General features: G+C 32.6%; 1 protein-coding gene across 1 annotated transcript; it reads right to left on the reverse strand.

The window, feature by feature from the left end:
• Positions 1-125: 125 nt before the first annotated feature.
• LOC148649022 (uncharacterized) lies at positions 126-13,386 on the reverse strand. The gene is made up of 18 exons (XM_088605081.1): positions 12,892-13,386; positions 12,472-12,624; positions 10,692-10,783; positions 7,907-8,014; positions 7,244-7,288; positions 7,128-7,154; positions 6,960-7,031; positions 6,689-6,754; positions 6,572-6,598; positions 6,424-6,468; positions 6,305-6,340; positions 5,700-5,780; positions 4,645-4,741; positions 4,023-4,144; positions 3,504-3,623; positions 3,097-3,202; positions 2,410-2,512; positions 126-371 (listed from the first exon to the last, which is right to left on the reverse strand). Exons 2-18 carry the CDS (start codon positions 12,566-12,568, stop codon positions 299-301), a joined length of 1,317 nt encoding a protein of 438 aa, XP_088461207.1. The 5' UTR covers positions 12,569-12,624; positions 12,892-13,386; the 3' UTR covers positions 126-298.
• Between the last annotated feature and the right edge of the window lie 732 nt (positions 13,387-14,118).

Here is a 14,118-nt window from a genome sequence, read left to right on the forward strand (position 1 = left end):
AGCACATTTTGAGGTTATATTTCAGTCCTTTCAACAGTTGAGACATGAAGGAAGTAATTTGAAAGAAACAGACAGTTCTGACAATATACATTTTGAAACATGCAAGGAAGCAGTGGAACAGCCTGTACATTGGACTGGTGTCATTTTTTTAATGAGGAGTATAGATGCTTATATACACATTACTTTCATAATTTGTCTTAATATGCTAGAATGCATTCATTTTTATTATTTTCCATAGTTAATGATGTTCATTTTGTTGGATAAATAAGATGTCAGTGCTTTTAAAGGAGGTTTGAAGTTAGTCTCTGAAAAAACGGCAGTCTGTTGAATCAATTTTGCAGTATCTGTCACACTTCAAGATCCCGTAAGACCTACAAGAGATCAAACACTTTTCAGTATAAAAGTAGCACTGCACTCATGCATATATTGTACGGTACATTTGAGATTTAAAGAAGTGGTTTACATAACAGTATAGATTAACATTAGTCTGAATTGGCCTTGAAACCTTGTGCACAGTATAAAACATTTTCCTTCTCATTATTGTATTGTACAGTATAGTTTTACCACCTCTAAATCATCGTTACTGTGGTTTCTAAAAATAAATCTTGGGTCATTTTGTTTAACAAATGGAAACATGGAAAGCAGTGAGAGACTGCACCCTGAATGGGGTGCCAGTCTTATCATATGGTCCACACATACTGTATATACAGCAATAAATATACTGATAACACAAAATTGCATTAAGATACTTATTAACTTTTGACCCATACAACATCTGTTTATCTGTGTAAAACAAGGGAAATCTAGTTAAATGGAAACTTTCAAATGACATTTATTATAAAATAATTGAATACATCTTCTTCGTTCCAATTTATCAAAGATTTTATGAATGTCTTAAAATGTAATATGTGCTTCACTTATTGTGTAGGTACAGTATTTAAACAGTTTATGCTTCTCCTTTATTTTTTAAGAAAAAGGTTATACACAATGACTGTGCTCCTCGGTGTCACATGAATTTTACTATGCTACTAAATCATGTATGCATGAAAGTTTGGGGTTCACAGTATAAACAATGACCAGATCTAGTACAGCAGCCAGCAGCCATATTTCTCTGCAACTCACAACGGGCAACCCACTGAAGCTAAGCAGGTGTGAGCCTGGTCAGTACCTGGATAAGAGACCATGTGGGTCCTAGTGTGCCAGTATAGTGATGGGGACACTATACTGTAAACAAGCGCCGTCCTTCAGGTGAGACGTAAAACCGAGGTCCTGACTCTCTGTGGTCATTACAAAATCCCTCAGTGTTTCTCGAAAAGAATAGGGGTATAACCCCAGCCTCCTGTATTTTTCCCATCCCAGTCGTGTCCCTTTTTAATTAGAAATGATATATTTGCATTTTTGAAGTGAATATTTCTAATCAAAACTTCAAAGCTCAAACTAAACACTAATGGGTTTAAGAGGTCGAGAAGTAGTAACAATATGATATGACCTCACCTCTGTTAGACCTCATTTCTTACTACTGAGACAGTTGTAGTGTGAGTAAAAGGCGATGTTGCAGAATATCAGATGCCACAATGGACATTCCCTATGAATCTATTAGGATTCATTGTGTAGTACAATGTCCTGAAACATAGTAATTCAAACAAACCCAAGCTACATGGATACTTAAAGGATTTAGAGGCCTTCTTTATGTACCAACAGTTAGCATACAATCTTCTACATTTGTTTTACATTTAATGCCGGAAGAGGAGTGGTATATTGTTGAACCCAAGGTACATGACCATGCTGAATTTGGTGGGCATCAGTTTCATTTACCAGTAAAAACCAATGCAGTAGCCAATTATAGCTGTAGATGTTACTAGCAGTAAGGCAGGATTACTGTAAATAAACTGATGTTTGTAGAATAGGTTGTCTGCTTGGAGTAAAACATTTGCCAAAAACAAAGTTAAAGAGCAAAATGATCCTAAGTATTGCTAACATTTGATATTAAATCAATAAAGTGTAAAGGCTATCCATCAGACACTGTAGGCATATACTGCTTACACTATACTATCACTGCCACCATTTTTAAAACTTGTCAAAAGACCTACATTATCTTTGCACTCAAGCTTAACAATATAGTTTTAGTTTTCTTAAATCAGTATGACCTGGCTTATTAAATACAAACAACAGTGAGATAAACCAAGCATGGCAAACATCTTCAGATCAAAGAAAAAATTACCCTAGTTGTTCATGCAAGAATAGTACATGCTGCTTTCTTTGTTGTTGTTTTTTAATTGTGAACACAACAGGTAAATCTAGACAGTATTTCAAGTAAAGAAGAAATTTAAATTTATACAGCTATGTTAATAAAGACTGATACAAGTTCATTTTAATATAATGCTTTATCATACGGTAAAATGTTCATACCCTGGCAAGTAAGAAGCGCATGTAAGTTGTCCTAAATCAAGTTGGTCACATTCTTCTACTCCCACGTGCCTGTGGCCATCTCCACAGAAAGCATTCAAGCAGTCTAAAATCAAACCCCCCCCCCACCCCAGAAAAAGACATTAAGACAATAGTATTTTTAAATTACCTGTGATCTGAAAACTTTAAAATAACTTTCTTATATAAAGAGTGGTAAAAATAATTATTTCCTTTATAGAATGGTTTCACGTTATTTAATTTTCATCTTCATGCATTTCACTCCGTATAATATATTTGTAGTTATTTCAGTTATAACTTCAGTATATTCATATATGCACTGCTATGCAAAGGTCTTAGACATCTTACACACAATCATGAGTTTGATTGTACATCAGCATTTCACTTAAAGCCTAACCATAATTTCCTACTATCGAAGAAACATTGTTACTAATATAGTTTTTTGGCTCAGAAAAAACATGTCATTAACATTTTGTTCGTAAGACTTCAATAAACTAAAAGGCTACTTTTTGTATTTTAAAATACAAATGTGTATTATATTATTATATTTATCCTTCTTCATTGTAGGTATGAATAAATCTGGAAGGCTGTTTACATTAATAGTGAAAGCACTATTGATATCAGTGCTCAGAAGTACTGGTTATTTTTGTTGGTCTTTTTATTGTCACTTACTTATACAATTGTCAGATTCATCCTGGTTTCCATCATCACACTCTTCCCCGTATTCTGAATGAAGAACACCATCCCCACAGAACTGATGAGAATCTGGTAGATATGCCTAAGGCATAAATAGAGATATATTTTATTCTGCTACAAATATTTATTTTGTGATGAATATATATTTTTTAATTTACATTTTATTTACATCATATGATTTACAAAGTTGGATTTATGTTTGGAAGCTCTTTAGTGTTAGAAAAATATTCATGATGCTTTAAATGATTGGTTAAAGCAAATAGAGATTATTAGTGAACCTTGATTAAAAAAATAACCAAACAATTATGATGGCAGTTGCTATCTGTCCTCACCAATGTTTCAGCTAATGTTGCTTCTGTATCATAATTGCTTACATACAGTACCTGCACTTTGATCCACCCAGCTTCATTGTAGACGTATAAAGTGCGAGTATCTCTTCTTAGGACCATCACATTTTTTGGTTTTATGTGGGACAGCTCCTCTTCATTGTTCACAATATATATCTATGCATAAGAAAGAGTTTGATAGAATCAGTCAACCGTTTTAAAATTAGATATGTGGTCTAGCAGTACCACCATATTGATTACATTACATTTATTACTATTTATTTATTTACGTAGTTCAATTATTTTCAGCTAGATTAATTTATTGGCCATGAAGATAAGGCTGTTGGATATATGTTGAAATAATTTGACTTTTTTTCCTTTTAAATTGATGACTTCTCAATATTCTCTTCAGCACGCAGTCCCAGTTAAATGGTAAGCCGATATCAGGAAATAAACATTCACGCTAAAAAGAACTACTGTAGTACAATGGGGTGTTATTAAGATTTTATAAGTTCATTTAATATACTGTTTACACAAAACCTTCTATAACTAAAAAGTGTGAGAAATAATACTCACAGATGAAATATCAATATATTCTGAGTTATTCTCTGGTTGATGAATATTTTGCTGCACACAGGTACATTTCTCTGTAAGGCCAGGATGACCTTTTTCTCCCTTTGGTCCAGGTACAATATGAACTAGTAAATCAAAGAACATGGACAATTTGGATGGTATATAATCAATTATAAAAACAATAAGATGATTTAGCATTAACATTTTATAATGAATGAATAGTGTGTTCCTCTGAGTAATACATTTCTGTAACTCACCATAGCAATATTTATTAATATGACTTATAGGAAAATCCAGACAGCCATCCATTTTCTAACCACTTCTTCCAATCCAGGGTTGCAGGGGAGCTGGAGCCAGCAAGCAACATGCACACTGCAGGATATACCCTGGATGGGACGCCAGTCCATCACAGGGAAGACACAGACTTACAATTTAACTAACAACTTAAGAAGCCAATTTGCCTACCAGTATGTCTGTGGGCTGTTGGGGGAAACCAGATCACCTGCAGGAAACCCATGCAAACACAGGGAGAACATACAAATTCCATGCATATAACACCCCAGGTCCAGAATTGAACACAGGGCCCCATTGCTTCAAGGCATTACATAGAAACAGGGATACTGACCTGGTCCTGGTGATCCAGGTCGTCCAGGTGTGCCACGGGCACCTGTAGGACCCACATGCCCCGTGATCCCAGGGACGCCAGAGTCACCATTTATTCCCTATTGTACATTGTGTAGGTGGGAAAAACAAAAATATGGAATAAAGTGCTGGCTGTGTAAGATACAGAAATTTATTAAGAAATACACTTATTTCTTATGAGCAGGTACACACAATAAGGCCGTGCTTGTATCCTGAAGCTTCTTTGGAAACAGGAGAAATATATGCGTCGATATAACCAAAACATTATTCCTTCATAAGTCACTTATTTTAGGGTTTTCATCTATTTTAATTAATTACCAAGCAAAAGTAAAAATAGAACAAAGAATGAAAGACAGCAGTCACAGCTCAAGATGGCTTCCATATGAAAATGTGTTTTCTCTGTTGTTACTTCTGTTGTTTCTGCATGAAAGGGTATTGCACAAACACAACATAGCTACTGTTGCCTTTTTACATTGTTCACACCAAATACTATTTAATTATTACAAATAATATACAATTTGGGTATTTCAGGAAAACCAGAAACTAGATTTTTTTATTTTGAAATGCAATATATCTCATTAAAAATGTCTTCAGGCCATTTCAGTCAATCCACCCATTTAGTCCAATACAGGGTTGGTGTTAAGAGCCTTCCCATGCAGTTAAGAGGCATACTCTGGATTGGATGCCAGGAAATCACAGGGCTACAAAGGGTCAATATCCTCCAGGGTTACAGGGGATCAATTTTTACTCTTATCCTAGACAAAATCTCTTTCGACTGTGGGTAAAAACCAGTACATTAGGAAAAATCCCCGTGAGACAGCTCCATGACCCCATGGCCCCATTTTTTTCATTTCAGGATCTCAAAGGTTTCTGTTCTGTTTTTGATTATTATTATTTACAAGGTATATTTATATTTTACCTACAGCCAGCCCCTGGCACCGCATGCAGTGTGGTAACATGAGTACATTATTACTGTTTATCATCAGGTTTAAATGTTGATATATTTAACTAACAATTCACAAATATAAATGTGCTTACTGATAATCCTCTTTTTCCTGGTATTCCTCTCGGGCCTTCTGATCCATCTAAGCCAACATTTCCTCTTGGCCCTATACCACCCTGAATGCATTCCATAATAAAACATTTAAATAACACGATATTTATATGTAACAGCAGTTGAACAAAAACAATTTCCCCTACTAAGTATTTCTACAGATCATGCATGGAAATCAAAGATAAGAATGAAAAAGTGTTAGTTAAAAGTTAGTTAAAAAGAGTTACAGCTCTCAAATTGTATTAGTAAAGATGTAAAAGAAATATGTACTTTCTTTCCATGTATTGAAATAAAATAACCTAGTAACTTAATGTTCGTCCATCTTTATTCATGGAAACTATTCTATGTCATCCACTAAACTTATGTTGCTGTCAGAATATAAAAAAATACTGTTGAATTTCCACCCTACCTGTAAAAATCTAAACAATCACAATATACAGTGATTCCAAACTTCACAAAAGAAAAATAGTTTTAATCTTCTTGAAATAGGAAAGAGTTCATAGGAAAAAGCATGTGTCCAACTTGATATAGGCAAGTATAGTAGCAAAAAAAAAGAAAATACATGTATGATTGTGGAGATTTGATTAACCTTATAGCCAATAGGTCCAGAATATCCAGGAGAACCCTACAAAGTAAAATAAATATTTTTAAGAGAAGCATAACGTGTTAAAAGTGATTAAAATACTGTAAATACTGTGAAGGTATTACCTTTCCACCGGGAGTTCCCTTTTTACCCTTTATTCCTTTTTGTCCCTGGTGAACACATCAAATATTTGTATTAAAATTTGGAATAGGGAGATTCAGAATGAAAACTGGCTTAATAAATGCAATTAAAAAAAGTAAAGTGAATGCTTACTTTAGCACCTTTCTGTCCCTGTTGCCCCTGAAAATAAATGTCAATAATCAGTTAAGCAAAGTTATGTACTGTAATCTTTCTAGACTTTCAAATGCAAAAATAACTTGTCTTGCTTACCTTTATTTTTCCTCGCATTCCTTTTTCTCCTGAAATACCAACCCAGCCTCTATTCCCTTTCTCCCCCTTTATATAGAAAGAGAAGCAAAACAGAAACTCTTTATAAACTATGCACAAAGCAATTTTATGTATTGTGTTAATCTCTTTATCCATACTGATTCATTCAAAGAGATTTCGTTTACAGACTATACTACCACTCTGTTGACTAAAAGTAATCAACTGGGTAACATTATTTTCAGGGTTGTGAAGATATACAGTAAATTCAAATGACCTTTTGTCCTGGAGGTCCAATAGAACCTGGCAACCCTGGAGGTCCTATTAATCCTACTTGACCAGGGAGGCCCTAGAGAGAACATGAATTCACTGTCACTGAAATAAAGATATGAAGAAACACAAGACATATTCCTCAACTATACAGGAGTTAAAAAAGTTACCATACCCTACTGCCTCTTTGTCCTCTCTGTCCCTGTAAAACAGACAAAAAGGAAAACACTTATTATTTCATGTTCAAAATGAAAATAAGTATAACTACATTCATAAAATTTACATTGGTACCTTTTCACCCTTTGGACCTCTAATGCCCAGCAATGTAGTGTCAGCCTGCAAGACAAAAGTGTTATTTGAAGGTCTAAACATTATTATATCATTACAAAATTAGTGATGATTCTAAAACAAGGAAGATATTAGGATTACAATGTTGATTCTTAGAAAAATAATATAAGTGAGCAGTGAGCAGTCATTAAGTTTAATGTGTGAGGATTTTGAGTCTCCACAACTAAGGCTAAAAATTAGCCAAGCACCACACAATGTGCTTATATCAGGTAAAAGGTAAATAGTTGTAGATTTACTTCAAAAGGAACTGTAGTGTTTAGAGCACTGAAGCCAAGGTTAGCAGCAACTGTATGTATACTACAGAAAAACATAAAGCAGATTATGATGTTTGTTTATATGGTTCTGATTCTGCCTTTTAATGCTGTGAAATTTCAGGAGGTAATTAATATTCACATTCCCGTAACTCATAGCTAAGTTTGCTCTTAGAAAACACCATATCCCTGAACGGTATTCTTTTTAATATAATAATTTGTTATGTAACATGGAAGATTAAAGTTAAGGTATTTTGTAAATACTCTTCTACATTTTTTTCCAATATCTCAAATTAGCCATGCCCAGTTTATGAAGGCGTGCTTAACACGCGATATTATATTTAAAACAAAATACTGTAGGAACAGCTGATAAATAGAGATCTTCACATCCATTGAAATGTTCAGTCATTGGTGCACAGGGCAAATGTAACAAAACCTCCTCCTGTCTCGCTTGGTTTCGTATCTGTGGAAAAGTAATAACAAAATAACAAATAAGAATATAAGAAGAATCTGCAAAGAAGAGGAGTTCATTTGACCCATTTTACTTGTTTGATAGCTCCAGAAATGGCAAATTGACCTGAGACATTTCATGAAAGACGTAATGATATGGCTTCAACAATACGGCAGAGTTGCAAGCTCCAAACTCCCACAACCCTTTGGGCAAAGAAATACCTTGATTTCTCCTCTTCTAGGTTTACTAAGCACTTTATCTTACTTCCTATTGGTGTTCTCCTTTCCAAGTTTAAGAAGTTTATAGGCTTGACATTACTTTTGAGCACGTTGAACAATTGAATCAGGTCACCTGTTAGGCTTCACAGTTAAAGATGTTTGTTTTGAGTTCTATCTAAATGATTTGAATTTCCTTTGCTCATTCTGCAGTGTCTCTTCATTGTTTGGTATCACTTGTAAACTTGGTTAGTTTACAAAATATACCAGAATCTCAGTCATTGACACAAATCAGGAACAAAGGGTGTTAAGACAGATTCCTGTGGTACTCCTTTGATTTCATCTGCAGAATTAGACATTCACCCCTTCGTGACCTTTGTCATCTCTGTTTAGTTTGCTTGAATCCCTGCTGCCTGTATTTTTACAATTAATCTTTTATGAGAAATACTGTATGATTAAACTACTTCTGAAAATCTAAGTATAGAAATCATATGCTTGGGTTATAACCCATTACTAGTGATTTTGATTAAAAGAACTAACAAATCAATTAGGCAATACTTGCTATACTATTTGTAAACTCATGATAATTATGTTAATTCTCTATTTTAGATTTGATTATTGTTTTTACAATCTTACCTGTCATAGAAGTAAAACTTATTTTTCTATCTTTATTTAATTCAATTTTCACAGCTGTTTATTGAATGCATTGCTACATTGCTACATTTTCTGGGTATTACTTCTCTTAGGAGTAATTCTTGGAAGAATTTTTGCTCATAACACCTTTTTTCTTTAAAATTGTTAGGCTACCATCATGCAAGGTGATATTTTTAAGTACTTTCAATACCTAGCTTTCTGACATATTTTGTTATTATTCAAGACAGGTATTCGCTTTTCATCAGTTTGACACCTTTTTGATTAATTCCTGAGTTAGTCATTTAATACATAAACCATTCCCCTTTCATTGACTAGATATTTCCCATAATTATCATAGACTTGTTTTACTTTATCCTTTATTGTTCTATGCTGTCATGATACTGATAAAAAAACTTTATTAAAAAAACATTTTAATTTATTTAGCCTCAGATATTGTTTTCTCTCTCTTGACCATTCTAATATCTTTTTTACCTGTGCTTGCAGGTTTCTGCAATGTAACTGGAGTCCATACTTTTTAAAGTATTTTATAAGTGCCATCTTTGTGTTAAATCTTTCCAAAGATGTTTATGTTATGATTTATGTTTTTAAGAACTTTGAGCACAAATTTCCCAAAGTTTCTGATTTTATATACAAGTGGAAAGCACTTCCTGATGACCAACTAATAATTTGCACTTGATTAGCAGTATCTGTTTCTAATTACCTTCTTAACTAATACGCAGGCAGTAAGGGTATAATTTTTCACACTAGCCTACTGAATTTTGACTGTTTTTTTGTTTAGTAAATAACGCCAAAAGTAAAATTTGTGTGTTATCTGTCACATGAGATTAAGTTTATCTACTGTTAGGAATTGGTGAGGACTTCAGTAGGTGAAGGTCATATATGTCTTAATATATAAAGCCATAGAATCTTAAGAGGGTGTACTTTCTTTTTTACATCACTGTATTATATTAAATTATGTCTCATTCTGTCATAGTCTTCCTCTCTGAAATTCTAAACGTTTGTTTTAAGCTCCATCTATATCATTTAAAAACATACAGTATTTTAAGGTCTTAAAAGTATAGTTGTTTATTGGCCATCTCACCTCTGTTTCCCTCACTAATTATCAACTCGAAGATCAATTCAAGTTCTTAGTGGTTCCTAAAATGTTTTAGAACTGTTTTACCTCAAATATGGTCTAATTGGCCATCAGGTTTTTGTGCCAGTTTAAGTTTGCTGGTTTTAATTTGTACTTCAAATGTCATAATAACTGGCTAAAATGGTTGGGAAGACTTGCAATGGAAACAGCTTTCTACAGATGTTCAAACTGTTCAGATGAGGAAACGAGCAAAGATCTTAAAGCTTACATTCACAAATGTATAACTAATCATATTTACACCTGTTGTCTTTCCTTTTTTCGCAAGCAAGCACCACAGATTTGTCACCTGTTTGTAAAATAAATGTAATCTACACACATAACGAAGACCCCACTGCTGAACTAATCACAATATGTTCCAAATTTACTGCAAGAAGGTAATTTGTGTGTAATTTGGGGAAGAAGTCCTGAATCAGTTACCTGTGCAATAACCAGTTACATATAATATGGTCTGACCTGATGAGTGACTGCCAACACAGTTGTATTTCTACAGGATTTCAGAGTGCTTCCATAACAGCTAAACTACCTACAGTATATACTTTGAAAGACAAAACCATGTGTTATTGTATAGAAAAATCTGTTATACCGTATATGCATTAATATTCAGCAGTGTTGATGTGAAACATCCAATATCCTTTACAATATCGATAAGTATTATAAAATTAAACAAAAAGAAGTAATACAGTACCATGAATATCCATTTTAAAGACTGTGGCGGGAAAGGTGGTGGAAGAGGAGGCTGAATGCAGATTTTGCAGCATTCCAAACCATTTGTATTCACTGTTTCGGAGATATAAGTGTATTCAAAGCTATTAAGTTGCTTAAAAACATTTTGACACATATTAATTCATCTATAGGTAATGCATTAATGAAAACATTTGATGTATTACCTCAGGTATAAAACATTCATTAAAAGATTCATTAAAAAAAGGAAATAACATTTCAACTGAAACTTTTTAGTGTTTTTGAAACCTTTTACATCAAGTCAAATTTTGGTAAAACTGAAACAATATATATAATAGTCTAAATTAGAAACTAAGTAAATTATTTCATTTTACTTTATTGCAGTAATTTATTATTTAGACTATTTCTAGGTAAACTGTAAATAGGCAATCATTTTATATTGATTGTACTTTGGACTTAATTAATGACATTCTATTGATGCTTAAATGGATGATACTGGCCATCTTTCAAACGGACATATTTTTCGGTACTAGTTTTCTATTTAACTAATTACAAAATACGAACGCTAACATCAGCTAAATCTTTAGAGAAGGCCAACATGCAGTATATTAGGTTAGCTAGGTTTGTAAATAGTTTCTTTCAAGACATATAACAGAGACAGCAGAGAAAACATAATGATAGCATTCTGACAATGAACTGCTTTGTAAATGTGAATGTGCCTTGATTTTTTGAAAGGTGCTTATACTGTATATGCAGATAGGCTCTAACTCCTCTACAACCCTGTATTGGATAAAGCCGTTAGAAAATAATGTATAGATAGGTATACATCCTTGTACTAAGCAGTTAAAGTAGACAATAATATTATCAGAAATAAAAAAATATTGAATACCTTTACTGTTTAGCATATTAAAGACCATTATGTGTAGTTTTTTTTTATTTTGAAACTATAAACACCTTTGTCATGATATGATGTATGTATGAACTTATCTTAAAAACTGTATGTGAAAATTTAGTCAGAGCTAACAATCATAACTATAGAGTAAATGTTATCTTTATACAAATTATTTTTACAAATAGAATTGCCTCAGTTACAATCCCTGTAATCACAAATTGTTCTATTGTTTTAGATTAGCAGCATAATTTTTTCCTGTCTTACTAGTAGCTTTAGCATTTTTTCAGTAAAAGCTATTTTGATGGTGATTAAAATGATCTGCCAATTCTGGCAGCCTTATCTTTGACATGTAAGGGGATATTTACAATTTTAATTTATAAAGGGGGCTTAAACAACACCAGCTATATTATTAACTATATACCAGGAAGATCAACAGTGACAGAAAGTAGATGACGGTTGAGACACATCTGAGGTTCAATAAACCATACCAGTGCCTTTTATATACTAATTAACCCTGTTCCAGATTGTGCTCAGTTTTTTAAATTGTTTTTAGAAAAAGTAACAATGTATATTTGTGTGTGTATCAAAATAGTTCAATCTTTCACATAAATGTTCTAATATTAGTAGACACAGTAGAATAAATAACTGCTTTAATTTGAATGTGCATAGTTTCCTTGGGTAGAATTATTAATTTTCACAATGTTGGAAGCATATTTGAAAACATTTAATTGAATTTCATATTAAAAACAAATTTAAAACTCAGTTATATTATTATAAAAAAATATTTTCTTAACAAAATATTTATAGTGTTGTATTCATAAACAATTACATTATATTAATATAAGAATATAAAGAATACCTTATATAAGAATTATTTTCTTATATAACATACCTGATGTGATCAACAAGGAAGCTGAAAGATGATTCACATGTATTAATATGTACCCAAAGAAAAACTGGGTAATGATGACAGCAAATTTTGATGTCATGTTACTTAAGACAGGATTAATACAGGTCCAGACCACATGAAAATTTCCAATGGCTTCTAAAAGTGAAAAAAGTATAAGCATTACATCACACCAAAGTATATTGTCCAAGATTATTTTGATAAGGTCATCCCATAAACTAAATGAAAAAGCTAATTTTATCCTCTAGTTCGTTTTTTATCTAAAATAGCAGTTTACAACCCAATAATGAAGGTACATTAGTAGAATTATGATTTAAAATAACATTTGGAATTGTTTTTTTTTAAATTACAAAACAAAATGATAGAAAAAATCCTTTATATTAAAAAGAAAACATTATAACATACCTCTCTCACTTGGATCTTCAGATGGATCTTAGTATATCTGAAAACCTGGGATGGAAAGGCACATGCTGAAGCTAAAACTGCAAGCTTGCAGACCTGTATCCACTTATCTGTATAATGGTAGAAGTGCATCTCAAGCATTTGCAGTTTTTAGAAAAGGCTGTGGTAGTGCCAAAAATGAACCGACTACTCAATTTCATTAATGTTTTTAAGAAAAATGTTTAGTGCTATTGTTTGTATTTAGTCAATAATAAGAAATATCATATGTCCAGGTATTCTTTTTTTCCAGGTATTCTCTTATATGTCTACTACCATGGATAAATATGAATAGTGAAACCAAAATCTACATGAACTGTATTGTAAAAAAATATATAAAAAAGGACCTGAAATAGCTTTCTTCACCTTCCAAAAAATGAAAATAATAATAGGGAAAATCCTTTATTTCTACTTTTGCATGTACTTACTGACCGTACTAGAAGGAGTATGTATGGTATTTAGGCAATAGAAAGGTGTGTTTTGCACTTTTTTCACTCTTATGGCAGTTGAAAAAAAGCTGTGCTATCTTCATTTCATTGATGGGTAGAAATAAAAAAGCCAAAGAAATTATGGCACAAGGGACAGCAAAGATCCTCCTGTCTCTGAATGGTCAGAGTTCTCTAAAAGACAACTATTTTTATTAGATCAGCTATTCCTTAGGCAATTCCTTTTGAACACACGGTATGAGGACCCTTCATTTTGTCAAACATTTCGGGACATAGAATATGTAGTGTATATGAAGGACTTTCAAATGCAATTGAACAATGGAATGTTCGCTGTTTCACAAGGTGGGCACAACAGATTTAATGTATTCTGGCAATTTTTTTTTGTTTAAGTGAATGTATTTAATTGGAAAATTGATAAATTATTAATAAACTTTGGAGCTTCTCTGAATTGCCATGCCAGATAAACATGCCGACATGCCAATAATCAGTGATTTAATGTTTTGATTTTGCTGGTAAAAATGCTGTCTGCATTTGAAATATTGTGGTCAGAGTAATGCCATTAATTTGTTATTACAAAATACTTTCACTGCTATGAAAACAAACTTAATTAAACTTATTTAGAGAGTATTGGAAATCACTTGCATTTGCAAGAAATTAAAAATGTGTTGTTTATGGTGATGAAAAGTGCAGCGATAACTGAAAATTCACGCATTGACTTGGATATGGATTGATTAGCAAAAACTAAATG

Source organism: Lepisosteus platostomus, chromosome 14 (genome assembly GCF_059453375.1).
Source record: "Lepisosteus platostomus isolate fLepPlt1 chromosome 14, fLepPlt1.hap1, whole genome shotgun sequence".
In the NCBI taxonomy this organism is placed as follows: domain Eukaryota; kingdom Metazoa; phylum Chordata; class Actinopteri; order Semionotiformes; family Lepisosteidae; genus Lepisosteus; species Lepisosteus platostomus.